At 35.4% G+C, this 21,146-nt stretch overlaps 1 protein-coding gene across 3 annotated transcripts in view; it reads right to left on the bottom strand.

The window, feature by feature from the left end:
- LOC106459039 (epidermal growth factor receptor-like) overlaps positions 1-21,146 on the bottom strand; it is a 221,095-nt gene that overhangs the window by 58,616 nt on the left and 141,333 nt on the right. For 2 of the 3 annotated variants that reach the window (XM_022385417.1, XM_022385418.1), the window contains 2 exons: positions 3,458-4,058; positions 164-288 (listed from right to left, as the gene is read on the bottom strand). In XM_022385417.1, coding sequence (XP_022241125.1) covers positions 164-288; positions 3,458-3,566 — 234 coding nt within the window. In that variant the 5' untranslated portion in view covers positions 3,567-4,058. The remainder of the gene's footprint in view (positions 1-163; positions 289-3,457; positions 4,059-21,146) is intronic. The other variant, XM_022385419.1, reaches the window with a different exon arrangement.

Here is a 21,146-nt window from a genome sequence, read left to right on the forward strand (position 1 = left end):
GTATATATATATATATATACATGGACATTATTGACGCTTCTGAAGAGATTGAATTGTAACAAAAATGGTTACAGTTATGAACCAAGAGCTAAGTCTTTACTGCTTGGTTTTTTAACTAGCTCTTTAGTTCTTCGGTAAAATTAAATTATAATGGTACACTTACAGTTAACCAAGTCAGCTCCAAGTTCCCTTCAACATAGGTGCAGTTCGTGTAGCGTTCCAAAAGGTTTTTGTTGTGGTTCTGGGCGTCGTTAGGTCTGAACATTCGAGAACTTGTCCCTAAGCAAACTTTAGAACAAACAGATAACTCAATCCATTAATAAACACATTTCTTAATGGTTTTCCTTAATCTTCGTAAACAAAATATGAATTACTTATAGTAACATATGAGTTTTCATCTTTTTTTCCACTAAATGAAGCACTTATACATTGCTATTTAATTAAAAAAAAAAGTTAACATATTTTTTTAACTTTAAAGTGTTCAGTTAATACGTTTTCTTGATTCATTTTGATTTTTTAAATATGTACAAATCTTTTCAAATTAAATTACATGATATAATTTTAAATGACATCATGTGTTTAAAATTTAAAAGTAGTTAATTTGTTCGTTTCTTTATGCGAAGGTCGTGGGTTAGCCCTGTTGTAGAACTCTGAATTTCGGTGCTGTCGACGCAGATTCGAATTCATGCGCTGCCACAAAATATTCCCCGCATCTTAAGTTGTGATTAAATTATAAGCGTGACAGTGAAAATCCCTTAGCGTGCTGCTAACTGGCTGCCTTCCCTCTGGTTAGTAGTTCAAAATTAGAGACGGCGGCAGACAGGTTTAGTAGCTTTACCATAAATACAAATACTTTATTCATATTTTTATAAGAAAAATGTATCTCCATTTATTTTACTTTCGGTTTCTGTAGATGCGAGATGCGATCACGAGACCTCTGGTTATAATTCGATATGCTGTTGCCCTTCTGAGGATAATTTCCCCGAAAAGGGGCCAAGGGCCGTCTGGAGGGGGTCACCTGTTTTAACCACTCACACCATTTTAGAGTAGTGTGTTGTCTGTCAGTCAGTTAGTGGACACTAAAATGACGTCATATAAGGGACGCTTAACGTTGTAAATTGTACTGTCATGATGTCAGTAAAATGCGAGCATGCCATGAATCACGAGAAGAATTATACACTCTGTACGCTACAATACAGTATGACATACGAACTTTAAAAGCAAGAAATAAAAATATTTGTTACTCTTAATTTTGATTTTATTTACTATTGAAACAGAACACTTTTGGGGACCCTGCGCAAGTACATCTAGTTATTAATTGTTGTTTTCTGAACTAGTTACGTAAGATCTTTAACGTATGTATGCTTAGACTACCAACAGACGTGGAAAGCCTCTTTACCTGTAAGTGTTTTGTTTGTTTTCGTCCACGCTTTGCTAACTGATCATTCTGTATCTTTTCAGTGTATTCGGTGACTTTCCTACCAGAAACGCAGTGCTATATATATATATATATGTATATTGTTAACAGATCTATAACGTTTCAGTATGACTGAATGCTTACTTTCATCTCACTAGTTTGGTGACTACGTTTACAAATGATGGAAAATATTGTATTGTTGTTTTAAATATTCTTCTTGTGGCTTTATTTCCATCAGATGAGACTTTAGTGCTATTAACTACGGCTTTCATGTTACATTACTTACAGATATTAGTTGCCACAGGATGTTCTCGCAAAGCTATAAAGCTAAGCGTGTTTGTTTGTTTGTAGGTAAACACAAAGCTACACAATGGGCTATCTGTGCTCTGCCTACCACGGGTATCGAAACCCAGTTTCTAGCGTTATAAGTCCGCAGACATACCATTGTGCTACCGGGGAGAAAATCTAAGCTAATGGTTTCGATATCCTTCTATAGTTTCGAATTGATAGACTTAATGGAAAGCGGTTGGTCAACGCACTCACCGACAACTTTTAGGTTACTCTAGTCGAATAGTGGGACTGACCGTCACTCTTATAGCGCACTCACGGCTTCAAGGTGCTGAGCGCATTTTGGGTGACAACGTAACGCGAACTCTCAAACCTCTAAGCTACTCTAGGCCCCACATTGCTTACAAATAATTTGATTACTTTAAGACAATCTTCTGAAGTAGGGTTACATAACATTCTGTTTATAGTATTTTTTACATTGTTACTTTGATTTTATTTTACGTATTCTTTGTTTCATATTAGTCTTTGTGTGTGTATTTGTTTTCTTACGAATTACATTTATTTTATACAACAAACACAGGTTTATGATTTCCGTTATCGAACACTTGTAATATTGGGCTGGTTAGCAAGTTTCTAGTTATTGTGGCTAGTATAAAGTAAGTAATTAAATCAATAATAATAATAATTAGTGATCATAAGTATTAATCATGAAAATTAAATAAAACAAATATTAAACAATAAATATAGATAATTAAAAACAGTACTAAGTTAATCCGAGTAAAAACAAGGTGACTGACTGTATTAATATTGGAAGTTGGGTGATGTATCCGCAAGGGAAGGAGTTGAATTTTAGTGTTAACGGCAGTAAGTGCTCCTTTTTTTCACACAGTCGAACTTCTTACACAGGATTAACAAGTGACATACACATTACCATTATTATTTTTTCTATACAAATTGTACTTTACGTATAGGCGGAACGTATTGATAAAGAAATTATAAATAGGCTTAGTCCACTTTACTTACCTTCACGGGCAACATTTACTTACTTTCATAAGCAAAATTAAAATATTTCTCGGAGATACTAAAGAGTGAAAACTTACCTCCAATCTTTAGAGCGAAACATTTACATTTAAATTAACAACAAAACAAAATCGTGATAAATAAACACGTCGTTTAATCCTCGCGGTAAATAAATGTTGAAGCTGGCGATGTTGAAACTAGGCACGAAGTTCGGTGAAAACCCATAATGTGCTTAAAACAGCAACACATTCTTTCCACTGTATACTTGCAATCATATCTTGTATGATGCATAATTGGATAACTTTGTTTAAAAACACGCTTGGCTTAAGGTCTCAGAATCGCCTCAAAAGTGCAAAACTTCGAGACATAGACATTAGAATGTGTTTAAGAGAGACGTGCATTGTTTTGTTGTAATTTTGTTTTATGTATGGTTGCTTTACATAATTACTGCTAAATGCAGCCACCCCACACCTTTCTTTGGACTTGTTGCACATCTGCATTGATGAAGGGCCACACTTCAGATCCATGGGAGTGCTGGAATTCTTAATTGAACATCTAGTCATATGTTATTCATTTGTGTAAAATACAAATGGTAGTCAAAGCGTTATCACCAACATAAAAAAGTCACGAGCATAAAAATAACTTAATAAACATGTATTATCGTTCTAATAATACGGTATGATGCGTAGAGTGTTATTATATTAACTAATGTAACATTAATACAATACTAACTTTTTCCTTTTTCGGGAAACTGAAAAGTTTCGGTCACCAACCAGAGGATCAGCACGATAACCAAACGTGAAGCATGAATTCTTTCTTCACGGAACATTATCCGGTTCATAAAATCACAACCCACACGGCATCATGGACGAATTCAAAGGACGGCTGATTAAAATAGTTATCGTTGTGTTCATTTATTGCACGGATGGTCTATAATAATGTCTACATATATACATAAATACATACACGTGCATAGGTTAAACTATGTACTCAATTTTGTTTTGTTTTTTACAAAATAAAACGATAAAACTGAAAACGTTCTGTAAACAGATTCCGCTGTTGTAAAGGTAATGTAAACCAGATTTTGTATAAGATTGGGATACAGAAGTTTACTGGCTATATCTTGGAGCTCTGGTTATCTTCTTGTTGCTGTACCGGGCTCCTTTGACAACGAACAGCTAGATTATTTTTGTATAAAGCATCTTTTAATTCCAACAGTGTAAAACTCGGTTCACTGTGATCTGTGAACATACATGTACTCCCAATCCTCCACATTGAATTTCTTGAGCGAAGGAATAAGCCGGCGGTTAACTGTCACTGCACTCGGAATGCACTGTAAGAAATTGATCAGAAAATTAGCCTCGTTATTCACCGTAAGTCAATGATTATGGCGTTGTCTATACAAAAATTGACGTCTAGCTTCTTCAAACATGGGATTTTTAGACGTATAAGAAAATCAGGACAAGTTTGTTTTTACTACTTGTTTTTAGTTATTCCACGATATCATTAAACTAGTTTCTCTGCAGACTGCAAGCACCACCTGTATTGACAATGATGACGTCATATCGCAAGCAAAGCTCACCTGGACACAAACAACTAATTAAACTGGGCAGGAGACGTGCCATATTCCAACTACTTGGGACAATAGACTATCGTAACAGTATAGCTATCTGAAGGTTATTTGAAACCAAGGCTATGCGGCATAATGGACTGTGAGGTTTGGTCGATGGTCGCTATTTAAAGTTCAAAGTGTCTGTGTACACTACGCAACTTAAAATATTTTTATCGTTAAGAAAATAACGTGGGTTCTATATTACATATTTACTAACCTCAAAGTAAACAATTTCCACTTTGTTAGCTCTGAAGGTATGAATAAACAAATATTTTTATAGCCATTCATATAGCGCAACAGAAAATTAAGAGGGGCAATGTTTTAAAATTCCCAGCCTTCGAAGAGACAGAGGGCGCCTCATTTTTTCCAAAATTATATTTTTACAGGTTTCTTAAAAAATCCATCTTTTGGTAATACAGTAACCTGGTTGATCGTAGTAAATAACGTAATATAAAAATCCTTACTTTTTGCAATAGAAAATAATTACTTGAATATAAATATAAAAAAATAACACCCCAATGTAAGTATATAATAAATTAGCACTTGAATGTAAATTGTGCTATTTTAGATAGTTCAAGTTGAAATAAAAATAACGTATATATATATTGAAAGATATTGTTTTTTTAATTCATGTGAACTAAAAAATTTCGTCTTAGAAACTGCTCTAGCCTTTTGGGTTTCTTTCCAAGTTTTCATGATAGCTGAAATTCGATCCGATAAATTTGCCTCAGAATTCTGAAAGGATTGTCAGTTTTATTCCTATTTAGTCGGTTTCAAAGAATTCCGATTTACCGATTCACAACTTTCTGTTACAGATATAGTTCATGCTAGAATAATATAGGAAAAGTTGTTCAGCAAAACTTACTAATACAGAGGTCGCTAGCATTTGCTCGAGCACTTCTCTTTAGCAAAATACTGTCAGAAAAAACAAATAAACACAATTACATTACTATTAACAATTAGGCTGTAGAACAGGGTTACTACTCTTACATTAAGTAAGAAATATAGTAACAAAGAAACTTTCTAAGATAAATATATAGGTACGGACTCTATTATTCAAGAATATGTGTGTGACACTAAGTACATCAAAACCATCTTTCCAGTGTGTAACCACATGCTTTACTTAAGTGTGTGAGTGGGTGAAGCCTAAGACTACTAAGTCCTTGTACGGTTTTGGCGCGATCCTTGTTCACCACAATAGTCCTTGGTTGGTGAGAATGTTATTAACACACATATATATATATTACAAAAACCACTTGAAATTTCCGCACACACCCAGACAAGATTGTGTTGTCTGTATACAGAAATACTGTGTTTCGACCGCAAACAAGTTCCACGGTAGGTGCTTGACACACTTCAGTTTCACAGTGAAATCTCCGAATTGATCGAGGTTTATTGACGTACTGCCAATATAAAAGAGAAGCAAGCACTGTTGAAAAGTACAAAAGGTCGAGTACGTTATACTAAAACGATTTTGAATATGCAAATCAGCAAGTCACGTGACAACCACAGCAGATATAAAGTTATGGTGGAATAGTATGCATCAGAAATACATGTTGGCATTGTTTGTCAGGGCGTGTGTAGTGTGATGCCACCAAACATTGATCGCTTTTTAAAAAGGTATGTAACAGCCCTTTCCAACGCAAAATGTGCATACGCTCAGATTATAAAGATGTGTTCGGATTGGGAATTTAGAACTTCCATGACGGGGATATCCCTTGTACTTAATGGCATTGGAAAACAAAGAAACACAAATCAAATGGGAACCAGGACCATTAAAAAGTGGACCTGCAAAAAGTCGTATCCCAACCGTGGTAAGTGCATCGTCTTGTAAAAGCTGAGAATACACGAGCAGAGACGTCGCTAGGAACCGGCACACGGGACCCGCACCCCGATTCTATTTAACAGTGCCCAAATCTCCAGTTGGTGTCTTGAAAATCAGAATAGAAAACCGTGGTCTGAGTAAGGGGAGGCTATGGGCCCGAGCCCCGATTGTTTAAGCACCTAGCGACGCCTCTGTCCACGAACACAAAGGTCAGTGGCAGACGCCGTCCACGTAGCCCAGGCAACAATACGCAATATAATCAAGAAAGAATTTCGTCTGGAGAAGTGATACAAGTCACGCATACAAAGTTTCTTCCACAACATATCCGATCAACTGCCGCATACCTCAAGCAGCTAGAGAATGAAACGTGATATTCCGGTCAAGTGGCAGGACGCAGCGCCTATGTATTTATGCGCGCTCAGACTATTGAAATTCTAGCTGGAAAATTGTCGTCGTTATATACTAGACGGTTTATGAAGAGCAAACAAGAAGGAATGGTCTGCTTTGGGCGTGACAGCATTACGACGGAGTCTTTTGCAATGGAAACTACAATGTAGGGCTATTGTCAAAGTCCATGGTCGTCAGATAAAGGACGATCAGACGTGGCGATATGGACTGTAACGACGTGGTGGGGATCTAAATTAATACTATATGTTCTCTGCAGGGTCACCGAAAGTGTTTTATTTCAAGAGCAAATAAAACTAAAATTAAAAGTAACAGATATTTTTATTTCTTGCTTTTGAAGTTCATATGTCATGCTGTATTTTAGCCTACAAGAGTGCGTAATTATTCTCGTGATTCATGGCATGCACACGTTTTACTGACGTCACGACAATACAAATTGCAACGTTAAGCGTCCCTTAAGTGACATCATTTTAGTGTTTACTGACTGACTGACAGACAACACACTACTGTCGGAAAAATAACTTAGTCAACCTCTGCATACAGATTACAAAGCTTTATAAACCATACGCTTAATTTATGAGGTATTACACGTAGATGCATGGCCATTGAAGATACTGAACTGTTTTGTATGATTGTTACTTATCAGTTCACCCAATCAAGGTTCGATGCATTTAAGTGTGTGTGTTTTTCGTAAAGATATTGAACCGCTTTCTATGATTCTTCTAAATGAAAACCAAGATCGGAATTTTATTCAAGTGTTTATTTATTCCAGCTACATCCTTCTACGCGAAACAAAGAAATCTGAATGCGTTTGAGTTGATTTATGTACTGTGGTAACAGTGACTGGCTAAGTCCCCCAAGTGAAACCACGAAGTCTGAATGTGCCCGTTCTTGATTTATGTCTTAACGTCTTCAAAAAGAATGTATTTTTATTAAAAAATCACTCAGGATTACTTGTGAACGATTCTAAACGTCACGAAGACTATAGAGAGTTTAGATAATCATGAGATAATAAAAACAAATATTTGATCAAGAAACGATGTAATTATTTCAAATTGCTTGATCAATTTCTATTCTATTCTAGCATAACAACTGTTGAGCATACATTAGCAAAGGTAAAAAAAAAAGAACTGCTAAAAATTTCGACCTATTTTGATTTTGAAGCATAGTTGTGCTCTGATTTTTTGTTACTCTAGCTTAATTTATAAGCCAAGTTTTAAGCTAAGAAACAAAATATTTATAAGTCTTTTATGGTCTAGCAAAAAAGTATAACAAGAGAGAGAGATTCCACAACAACGATTGAGCCTATCTATCTATCTGTATATATAACATAAGACACACAGTTAAAACTATTTTAAAGAACCAAATGTCACCGATGTATTGAAATCAGGCATTAAGTAGGCTAAGCAAAATCAGACTTCCGTTTATCTCTCTGTAAACATGCATAGGAGTGGTTTTAGTCACTCGCTGTTGTGTGGTATGTACGTATCTCAAAATTATAAACCCCATAGTCTTTGAACTGACCATGAATAATGATGAATAAAAAGCTTTAAATATATGATATATATTAGATTTAAATATTGGTTGTATACTTGCGTACGGAAGTACCTTATACTAACACAACAGGAAACTGACAAACAACGAGTTATAGTCACACTGAAAATTATTTTATGTTGAGAAGATACTACATGAAATAATTTTCATTATGCTTGTAAATCATTGTTTGTCAATTTACTATTATAATATTGTCCGTAATTACTGTAGTAAGCTAAGAAAACCAGGCAATACAACTTACGTTTCGGGTCAGTTCGTCATACTGTAAATTCTTAATTAACACAGCTAAAAATTACACGAAAAATGTCATTAACACAGATGTTAAAAGGCCTAATTTAATTTTTCCATGGAGGATCAGCAAAGCTTGATGTTCCTATCATTTGTACTTACACTCACGACGAGGATTAGACTAATTCGATAGGGTTGGAATATCTTAAATTCGCCAAAAAATCTGATATGAATCTTCTTGTAAAATGACAATAATCGAGATGATGTATAATTAATTTACTTCAGGAGGAGAAATAAATGATGAAGATAAATGTAAAATAGGGACGGTGCTTGTTCTACAAATGGCATGCTTTTATTACCACAATGTTGCCAAACAAACAGGAAAACATCCTAAATAAGAACAGTTTTTAGCTGGAAATATCGTGCCAATATGCACGTGCTGTCACAGCCCGTTTCTTATTGGACAGCGACTAACAAGTTCATAAAACGTGTGCCAATGACGTGATTGATCTATGTTCAAATATGCATTGTGCCTTTACATTCACAGTTTCAAACTTTCTAAAATGGAGAAACTTCGTAATTTTGTTTTCATGTCGTTTTAAATTTTTGGGTGCTTCTTTCGCTTCTGAAGTTCATATTCTAAAGGCTTTACTACACATCTTATTAATTGTTAAATTAAAATTAGTAGCTAATTTTTTCTGAAACATAGACGCATGTTTGCAACAAGACATTCTATACAGTAAAAATTATTCAGATCTAAAAAATCGGCAATGAAATAACTTATCTTACAGAATTTTGGTTGTATATATCACACACATGGCCTTTGGTGGGACAGCGGTAAGTTTACAAACTTACAACGCTCAAATTCGGGGTTGGATTGCCCACGATACGCACAACAGATATCCTAATATGACTGCGCTAAAACAAGCAAACAAACACACACACACATATATCAGAAAACTGTTAACGGATATACTCTCAATTTAACCTTTGCTTTAAGTGTATACGTTCCTTATAGCCTTTGGTAAAATAGTATGCTCTCTCTCTCTCTCTAGTCTTTTATAGAAGGGTATATTATACCATATATATGCACTTTCTCTAGCCTTGGATGAAAAGTATACCCTTCTTTTAGCTTTTGGTGGAAGGTTATGTATGCTCTTTCTCTAGCCTTTTGGTGGAAGTGTATGCTCTTTCTCCAGCCTTTTTGTGGAAGGTATGTATGCTCTTTCTCCAGCCTTTTGGTGGAAGAGTATGTATGCTCTTTCTCCAGCCTTTTGGTGGAAGTGTATGCTCTTTCTTCAGGCTTTTGGTGGAAGTGCATGCTCTTTCTCCAGCATTTTGGTGGAAGGGTATGTGGTGACTCGTAAGCGCAGATTTAGCGCATGAAATTGACCCCTTCTTGAAGGGTTACAACTTTCAGACGCGCGAAACTTCTATTCCGCGACTGTAAAATTATGAAAAGTAGAACATTTTAGTGTTTCGAAGAATGAATGTCTGTAATGTTGAACCGAATTGGTAAAGCAAAAACAAAGTGTCATTTTAGCAGAAGTGTGTGTGGTGGGGGGGGGGGACTGTAAGCATAGTAATTCACAAGTACTTAAGCCTAAAAAAGCGACACATGATCCGTGTTCACGAGCTTCTCCTAGAGCTCGTGCCCGAATAGACGACCAACTGCCGAAAGCAGTACAATCGGTAAGTGGCATGTGACAAGTGGAAGAACGTCGTTATATTGGACGAGCATATGTCTACTTAAGTCTCTGCAAAAGTCCGGGCGATTTATTATTGTCATTCTGGTGACACAACATTACAATAAGGGGATAAATCAAGTTATATTAGTTTATTACAAGGGATTGACAATGGTTGCAAGTTACAGCTATAATGGAAACTTAAACGTCCGAAGGGTCGAGAACAGTGCCAAACTGAACTCTGCGTATTATCAGGCTAACTTGCTGACACTACTATACGGCGAAGAAATTACATTTGTGGAATGATTGGATACCGAGACAAACCATCCAGCCAGCCACACGTCAATATACCAGTCCATCCGCAATACCATTCACATCTCCTACGGGCTTCTGTGCTTTGGAGTTGATTAAACGAACCTTTGGAAATCATCGTCCACGCACTACCGATGGACTTGGAGAAGCATATAAAGAAAAGGAGGGCAACATTGATCTCAATGAATTGCACAAATGCCTTCTGCAATTCAACATTAGCAGTGGTGAAAGGTGCAATAAAGTCTAGCGAAAAGAGATAGTGAACAAACATCATGTAATATACTTTTCCCCAGAGATAAAACAGATATAGCAATATACTATATAGAATCTCCCTTTCCTTTTGTATTTATACCTTTATAGTACCAACGTTTTTTATGGTTTTATTATCATTATTTTACAATATGCCCGCATATAGCTATAAGGGTTAAAAACTGCTATGGTACCATATTTTCTAGGTTTTTGTTTCTATTTATTCATACATTCATCTACTCAAAAAATAAGGTGTACGAGTAGATGTAGTGATTGGATTTTTGTAAATATAGTGCAGAATTTGTTTTGGTCTTTATATGTTTATGAGCCTGGCATGGCCAGGTGGTTAGGGCGCTCGACTCGCAATCTGAGGGTCGCGGGTTCGAATCTCCGTCCCACTAAACATGCTTGCTCTTTCAGCCGTGGGGGCGTTTGAATGTGACGGTCAATCCCACTATTCGTTGGTAAAAGAGTAGCCCAAGAGTTGGCGTTGGGTGGTGATGACTAGCTGCCTTCCCTCTAGTGTTACACTGGTAAATTAGGGACGGCTAGCGCAGATAGCCCTCGTGTAGCTTTGCGCGAAATTCAAAACAAACAAATATGTTTATGCAATACCTAGTCGTCTCATGGAAATAAAGTAACTGAACGAAAACGTGTATGACCAAGAGGCGAAGTGCTTAGATATTTGTAAAGATAGTCATTTGACGATAAATTATTGACATTAATCACTTAACTATAGAAACTTCTAATATTCTGATTACTCGACACCGGTGCATTACTTAAAATAAATCTATTCTACTATCTTAAATTATAGAAATGAAGCACAAGAATTAAAATCTTTAAGACAGAGTTATTCAAATCAGCAAGTGTTTGAACATAAACTACTGTAACACTGCAGTTGAAAGCGTCATTAATATCTTAGTTGAACCAGTGGAAAAAAATAAAAATATATATATATATAAAACTGTACCATGTCATATAATGTAGTATATATAAAATTGTACCATGCCATATAATGTAGTATATATATAAAACTGTACCATGCTATATAATGTAGTATATATATAAAACTGTACCATGCTATATAATGTAGTATGTATAAAACTACCATGCCATATAATGTATTATATATAAAACTGTACCATGCCATATAATGTAGTATATATATAAAACTGTACTATGCTATATAATGTAGTATATATAAAACTGTACTATGCCATATAATGTATTATATATAAAACTGTACCATGACATATAATGTATTATATATAAAACTGTACCATGCCATATAATGTAGTTGCTTTGTTCCATTTGACTGAGATACTTTAAGTTATGTATCAATAAAACAAAATCAAGGCAAGAAAAAATATTTTTTGTTGAATTTTGCGCAAAGCAACTCAAGGGCTATCTATGTACGTCAGCCGCCCATAGTTTTGAAAAGGGAAGTCAACACGGCTATATCATCTCTTTTTCTTTGGGGGGGGGGGGGGGTACTGCATACGAACCACGGAGTCTCGGATCCCAAGTCCGGAACGCTAACCATCGTGCAGTGCTCGACTCAAAATTTACATACAGAGTAATTTATCTCCGTCAAATGTCACTACTGATGGTATTATAAATTATCATTTACTATAAAAAAAGTGCGATGTTCCAACAATGTGACACGTGCGTATCGTAAGTTTAACGGATCTATTACAGAATATCTCTTATGGAAACGCTATGTAACTCAGTCACCCATATGCATACACTTATAAATCAAACCACGCTGACCAACAGTAAAGAGCACAAACGTTAACGATTCACTATATAAGATTGGATAAGACACTTACTATCCGACTTTATGCACAATATTGTTTTAGCTATTAGCTACATACTTGTGAAGTTTATGAAATAAATCAACTTCAATTCATCGAATTGTAAACATAATATTTTCTCATTTAGAAGATCGATCTCGTAACAAAACATGTTTATTATACTATAGGACCGCTACAACACATATTTTATGGAAAAAATATGCATATTTTGTTTTGAATGGGGCGTGGGCGGAATTTTGGACCAAAGTATGTGGAAGTGGGGACAAAAAAGTCTGACTTAATTATTGTGAATGTTGTGTGTATACTATATTCCACAGAAAAAGTGGGGGCAATCCCGCCTATAGAGTAAGGGTGTTCTGAATAGCTGAATAGTGTGCTGAATAGCCCCGTTATCCACATTATGACGTTGTGATAGGCTGTTTGATTAAAGGCGTTTGCAGTGTTCTTGAGATCATTATTTTTCTATTACTTCTTAGAACTCTGGCATCATGTTTATATAACCACAATTATGTTTATATAACCACTCTTCATGTTTATATAACTACTCTTCATGTTTATATAACTACTCTTCATGTTTGTATAACCACTCTTTATGTTTATATAACCACTATTTATGTTTATATAACCACCCATTATGTTTATATAACCACTCTTCATGTTTGTATAACCACCCTTTATGTTTAGATAACCACTCTTTATGTTTATATAACCACTCTTCATGTTTATATAACCACTCTTTATGTTTATATAACCACCCATTATGTTTATATAACCACCCATTATGTTTATATAACCATTCATTACGTTTATATAACCACTCATCATGTTTATATAACCACTTTTCATGTTTATATAACCACTCATTATGTTTATATAACCACTCATCATGTTTATATAACCACCCATTACGTTTATATAACCACTCATCATGTTTATATAACCACTCTTCATGTTTATATAACCACCCATTATGTTTATATAACCACCCATTATGTTTATATAACCACTCATCATGTTTATATAACCACCCATTATGTTTATATAACCACTCTTCATGTTTATATAACCACTCTTCGTGTTTATATAACCACTCTTTATGTTTATATAACCACCCATTATGTTTATATAACCATTCTTCATGTTTGTATAACCACTCTTCATTAGTTCACTGTTTTGCTGATTCGTACGTGTTTTTGTAAAAAACAAACATTAATCGAATGTTTGTGATGAACGGAGAATTACAGTCTTGGATGTGATGCCTGGCACTTGTAGCTAAACGGTGGGTTAATGTACTTTCGTTTCCTTCCCAGAAACGTCAGTAGAGATGTTAGCTATCATCAACTTAATTTGCGTATTTCTAATTATAGTTTACATGCTAATACATAGTTCAAAACAAAGTTACAACTCGAGAAATTTGTTTCAAGGAATGGATTAATTATACATAATATATTCACACAAATACGAAGAAAAGTGAAAACAACAATAATTCAAACGACAATACTTTTACTTCTATCATATTAAAAAGAGAAAGCAACAAATTACTACAACATGCAGAGTAAAGCAACCAGTAACTCACATAATTTTTTAATCTATTAATCACAATCTGTAGAATGGTGACTCAAAAACTGTTCATGAGACTTCTGGATTGGAAATTGACAGATCGGTATTGTCATTTAGCACATAATCCACTGAAAATCTACTATAGCTAAATATGATTACATGTTCTCGGCCTGTTTACACGCCTGCTGCAAACTAAGATCGTTTTCTACCTTGTCAGGCTCATTTTTGATTTTTCAAGGTTTTCATTTGTTCTGCTCCTTCAACACAAGGTTATCAATTCAAACTCCCTTGTAAACAGAACCTTTAGTCCGCCCGCTGTTTAACAGCTTGGACACGAGCGCGATTCTTATTGGACAACACTTCCTCCAAACAAGTTCTACCGGTTGATAAAAGTACAAAAGAAACCCGGCAAGCTGGTCAAATTACTTTATGTATTCTTTCCCATACAACAGAAAACACTTCGCGATTAGCTCAGGATGGTTTTTCGCGAGGAAGAATTCGCAAAATTTATTTTTTTGCGAAATGTCTGACGCTTTAAATAGTGACATTTTTTAATGCTTTTTAAAAAAATAAAACTCTAAAAATATCCCGTTATAAATTAACAAAATAGTATATATTAGCGGTACGGTAAGGTATACTTCAAGTAAAAGTTATCTTGTAAAAGGACCGAGATTCCCAGGGAACTCTTTTCTTGCGCCTTCACTATACTATTAATATGTCTCTTGTATTCTATCCGGCCTAATAAGCCATGGTATTGGATGAAAGACCTTGTCCGCGCTGGATATGGCAGATGTAGTGTGGTTGAGGTTATGATTATTATTACATATTCTTCTTTGCTTTCACTAATAAGTTCTACCTATTCATATGCAGCGTGCGATGCAAAAAAGCTCACGATAAGCTCTGCAATATATCAAACATCGGTTGTATCACACTCAAGCCCCATTCCTTAGTACCAGTGTCATTGGTTGCTATGCAAGTGTATTCTTCTTTCTTTAGAAGTCCTGTTTCTGCATTTATAACTAGATGGCGTGTATATATACGTACGTATACCTACCTACCTACAAGGTGTGAAACTGTTGTTAAGTTTTGTGTTTATGACGAGGCCTTACCACGCATTGGTGGGTAAGGGGTATAATTATCCAGAGTCGTTATTTGTACTTTGTAATTCCACGAAAATTCTGTGATCTTTCAAGTACCACAAATTCTTCAAGAAAAGAAAGTTATTTCTATGATTCATAGTGACGAAATACACGCTTACATATACTGTTTACCACGTAATTGGTGAAGACAAAATATACGCTTAGATGTACTGTTTACCACGTAATTCATGGTGACAAAATTATGCCTTACATGTACTGTTTACCACGTAATTTATAATGAAGAAATGAAGACTTACGTGTATTGTTTGTTTACCACGTAGTTCATGGTGACGAAATGAAACCTTACATACACTGTTTACCACGCAATTGGTTCAGACAAAATACACGTGTATATACTGTTTACCATGTAATTCATGGTGACGAAATGAAGGTTTACATGTACTGATTATCACGTCATTTATAATGACGAAATGAAAACTTACATATACACGTAATTCATGGTAAATAAATGAAACCTTACATGAGGCCTTAAACGTCATAACTCACAAAGAGTAGGAAAATTAAATTACTTTTCATTGAAAAAAAATTCAATTTATAAGCTATCAATGAATTAATTTTAAAAACCAAATTATTTTACAGGGAAATTTTAGCTGTTTTAGTTTTCTATATGTAACCGAAATCCAACCAGTTGCTTTACTTTTCAATTGCCCCCCAGTGGCACAGCGGCATGTCTGAGGACTTACAACGCTAGAATCCGGGTTTCGATACCCGTGGTGGGCAGAGCGTAGATAGCCCATTGTGTAGCTTTGTGCTTAATTACAAACAAACAAACTTTTTAATCACTGTTGGCAGATAACGCACACTCCTATTAATTCTTAAAGTGCGTTGTGATAGGTTTAACTGTTCATATAATAGGGGCTTGAAAAAGAGCGTTTGATCAAAACTCCGCCAAGTAAATACATTATTACCATAGTTTTGAAATGTGATTTTTCTCTAAAAGTCTCATTTCTTTACTTCATTACCTTCGCATCTTTCTACAGCTAACTATTTACGATGTGTTTTCGAACTTTATTTGTGAATATATGTTTACTTATTTGTCTCGATATTTGTGAATATATATATATTAATTTACTTGTTTCGAAACGCACTAACATACCAAGACACAGCAAATCTCTGGGTTTTTACGGAAGTTTACTAATCTAATTAATCAACAGAATATTTCCGCAACGCTGGAACGAATATACCAGGAGGGTTTTAACGGATTCCAAATACAAAATATTATCACGATCTGTGGGTCGAACGTGGCCTAAGAGTTAGCTGTAGTGCTGCGCACTCTCAGCTAAGGGTGCGTTATAAAAGGGACAGTCAATCCCATTGTTCGTTTCAAAAACCAGGACGAAACCTTTGTAATAAAGAGAATGCTAGTTGGATGCCTTTCCTCTGGACATACCTCCCAATGGCTCAGCGGAACGTCTTAAGGCTTATAACACTAAAAACCGTATTTAGATACCCGTGGGAGGCACAGCACAGACAGCCCATTGTGTAGCTTTGTGTTTAACAAACCCTCTGGTCATAAATTCGACATTAGGAAAGGCTATACTTGAACTCCAAGAGTTTCTGAGCTGGATGTTTAGCCCATGTGCACATAATACTCCTTACTGTTAAACTGTTAGAAAAAAAAGTACATTAAATAGGTAATTATTACTGGCAAGGTATCATTTAAATTCACCAGTGTGTGCTGTTTCTTTGTACTTTCCACGTTGCTGGAGTTTACACGAAAGATTACAGAACTACATAAATGAAAATAATGTATTACTGACTCATTCCAGTACGATATGTCAATCACCAGGATTTTACTGCAATTGATCTTGTCTTAAATACTGGTGAAAAACGGCATCTTAACAAAAGTCGGGATATATAAGAGTTGATTTAAAATTTTTACTTTTCTCTGGAATGGGTATGTCTTAAAGAATGGTGTGATCCCGTCCCTTGTTGCTCGTAATGTTATTTTATTGTTGTAGAAGGATAAATATGTATATATTTATTGGAAAGGGGGGATCCAACTCTTCGACCAGAAAATAAGCTTAATATACGTGTCTATTCTCGTGAAACATGTAATTCCTTAATAACATGTTAGTTAATAAAAACAAATATGCCTTTGATGTTATTAATTAACATTATTGTTTTAAAAATGACATAAAAGATATAACTTTCAAGTTTTCTTTAATGATATATAATAAATTATAGCTTATTTTAAAGCTTCATAAACTGAACTGAGCAACAAAGTCGCTATGCTTGTCTTTTGTTTTTGTTCAGAAAAAGAGGATATGACCCCCTAGGATTATAACTTTCAATCCTGATATTTATGGCTACTATTATTTTAATCATTCGAGACCTGTCCTAAGAAATGTGATTGTCAATACAGATTTGACCATCTCCTTCACCCTTATTTTATTAACTGAGTTTGTTTTCTTCACCTTTTGCCCTAATAAGGTGTATTATTCCAACTATGAAAAACATTGCTTCCATTCTTCTTCTTCTCCGATGCTGTGTAAAAAATACCTATAATTGTAAGTAATATTAAAATAATGTGACAAACAAGCTCCATAATGGAGTTTTATTTGTAAAGTTGTCGTACAGATACGTTTTTGTTTAGTTGTTTGTTGTTAAGCGCAAAGCTACACAATGGATTATTTGTGCTGTGCTCACTACGGGTATAAAAACCCGGATTTTAGCTTTATAAGCCTTCAGACTTACTGCTCAGCCAATGGGGTCGTACAGATATATCACAACTATACATGCACGTTCCTTCAGAGGTGTATTACAATACATCTCTTCCAAAAATGTTAATATCAGGCATTTTTTACATCTTTTTATTAACAGTTTTCAGACTTGATGTGTGGGTTAAGTTCGCTATTCACTTCAACTCTAGTTTAAAAACAGCTTGTTCCACCACTGAGTGTCTGTGTTTTCTTATAGCAAAGCCACATCGGGCTATCTGCTGTGTCCACCGAGGGGAATCGAACCCCTGGTTTTAGCGTTATAAATCCGAAGACTTACCGCTGTGCTACCGGGACACTCCACCACTGAGAACTACACTACTCTGCCTGGTGGCGGAATAACATCCACATGTGAATTATTACTTCCTCTCAAATCTATTTTACAGTGAACATCCAAGATGAAGTTTTACAGAAATATAACAGTTTTTAAGTCATACAGTTAGCTCACCATACAATATAATAGAAATTTAGTGTATTACAAACTGGCGCCTGAATACGTGTTTTGTAATACAAAAACGACTTTATGACGTCATAAAAAACATAATGAAGCATTAATCATTTAAAAAAAATGAAACGGCCGGGCGATTAAAGACTGAATTACAGTTCGTTTCGGATTTCGCCTGTTTCCTTAAACAAATATTCTACTGTAGTTTCAAAGTAAGCAGTTGCGAATCAAATTTACGCTAGATTCAAATTAATCTTCTGAATCTCAAAAAAGAGACGTAGCCTATATGTCAGTATCTATGTATGTGACCAAAAATTCCTGCGCCATCTATTAAAGGGCACCACAAACAAATATCTATAAAAAAATTACACTTTAGGTATTCAAAATTTCAGACAATTAGAAAAATAACTGGTATATGTAACAACCATTTCTTTATAATAGAACACAATTTTAAATAAAAGTACTCTCCTCGGAACAAGAACACGACGTTCACTAGGGTTTGATTATATCTTTATTGATGTAACTTTTAAATGCAGTACTGAGAAATTGGAGTTCTTAAAAAACTATTATTTTTTCAATAAACGGTACCACTTTTAATATTTAAAATTATTACAGTTTAAAACTACGACTAGTAACTACTAGCACAAACAGCCGCCATACGGGCGGGGTTTCTGCTAGATATCTCTAATGAATAACCTTTTAACAAGATTATTTTTCAAGCATAACTGCCGAACAAGGTACAATACGCAGGTAATAACACGCTATATGATCTTATCACCCACTACTCAAATTTCTTTACACATTTTAACTCTCGAGTCTCGTTAGTTTTTCCAGCATTTTTCTTTCTTAACCTAAAGAACGTTTCGACGTGATAAATGTTCCAGTGCCTCCCCCTTAAACTTGCAAAACGCCTTCAGAACCAATAAATACTAGTGTCTCATGTTTTGTTTAGAGCGTTTATTTGTAGATGTAGATTTGGTAAAAGGAGCGTGCGACACGTTCACCCACTCTTCAGAGTCGTTATTTAGATGACACTTAGCAATAGTTGCATTCTTATTTTTCATTGGTTCATACATTACCTTTCTTGCCCAGTGGCAAACAACGCAATGGGCTTCTTAATCAAACATCTTTCCGCATTGCCGAGTAGCAGGTTAGCCGGTGACCTATATTAATTATAGTTTCGTCAACAGGAGTTCTGAGAAGCTTTTTATTAGTAAAGCACGATATATAACGTGTCAACTCGACTCCTACTACCTAGTAAGCAACACATTTGTGTTCGACTCGCTCAAGCGGCGTGACAGAGTGGTTTGATAACTAACATATATATGCACAATAGCAGGCACTCTGTTTTATTTATAACACGTGATCTACAGCTCGAGAAATGTTTTTTTGTAATCAAAGAATATTATACGATTGTAAAAAAAAGTTACTGTTCTTTACGCTATATTATCAAATTAAGTATTGATAGCCTTATCAAATAAACATTCTCATGAAGTTCATTCGCATACTGAAAACACAAAAAATTAAGGATATTCAAAAGACATTTTACTAGTACGAAAAACGTCTTATCAATTTTACAGATATAAAGATGGCATAAATATTTCAAATAGTTTTTTAAAAGTTAATTAATTGTATATCAAATTAGTTTGTGTTCATTTGAAAATAGGTACCTAGGCGAAGGAACCAGGATCTACGCCTGGAGGAAGCAAGTTAACATATGTTAACAATTTCATGACTACATGACGACTTGTTACCATGTACATTTCAGGAACTGCCCCTTTGAAGCGGGTCTGGTATGGCCAGGTGGTTAGGGCGCTCAATTCGCAATCTGCGGGTTCGAAACCAGTCCCACCAGACACGCTCGCTCTTTCAGCCGTGGGAGCGTTATAATGTTACGGTCAATCCCACTATTCGTTGGTAAAAGAGTAGCCCAAGAGTTGGTGGCGGTTGGTGATGACTAGCTACCTTTCACTGATCACTACGGGACGGTTAGAGCAGATAGCCCTCATGTACCTATGCGCGAAATCCTAAACAAACCAAACCCTTTGAAGTCTATAAATGCCACAGTTTCTGAAGGTTATACATCTTGATCAGGGGAGGCCTTAAGCAAGTGCTGGGCTTCGTGTAAATATAGACATAAAATGAATGTGTGATTTTGTAATCAAGACTAACCTGTCGATCCCCACCCCCTATATTAATTTGATGTAGTAAATTTTAAATAAAACAAATCATCACAATAAAATAGTTTATAATACGTAAGGCTTCTGAAATGGTATGAAGCAAATGGACATTGCCAGAACAGTAGGGTACCTCCAGTGTACTGTATCCAGAATCCTGAAACATCATCGGACTACAGGAAACGTTGTTCCAGGAAAGCCTACTGGTAAATACCGAAAACTACTGCCCCGCGATGACCGTGTTATGATCAGGTTAACACGTCAAAGTCAAAATAAAACTTGTAACACCTTACAACAGGAATGCAATGAACACATTCATTCCAGGGTATCTAGAAGGACAGTGAATAAGAGACTGACCAAGAAAGGTCATTTTGCGAGAAGGGCTATCTGCAAACCGATATTAACCAGAATTCACCGCAACCACCGTGTAACTTGGGCAAGACAGCATGTCAACTTATAGTTAAGGCACTGGCGACATGTCATCTTTTCGGTTGAGTCCTATTTTCTGCTTGTTAAAGCTGATGATATGATTTGTGTTCGTCGTTTGCCTGGAGTACAGATGAGGGAAAACTGTCTTTCCCACTAGGAAAAAGGCGTGAGGTGGTGCACTAAATGTTTGGGCAGCTATTCATCATGGTGGAAAAACTGCTCTTCATATCCTCCAGGGAAACGTCA

Source organism: Limulus polyphemus, unplaced genomic scaffold, assembly GCF_000517525.1.
Source record: "Limulus polyphemus unplaced genomic scaffold, Limulus_polyphemus-2.1.2 Scaffold551, whole genome shotgun sequence".
NCBI classification, from domain to species: domain Eukaryota; kingdom Metazoa; phylum Arthropoda; class Merostomata; order Xiphosura; family Limulidae; genus Limulus; species Limulus polyphemus.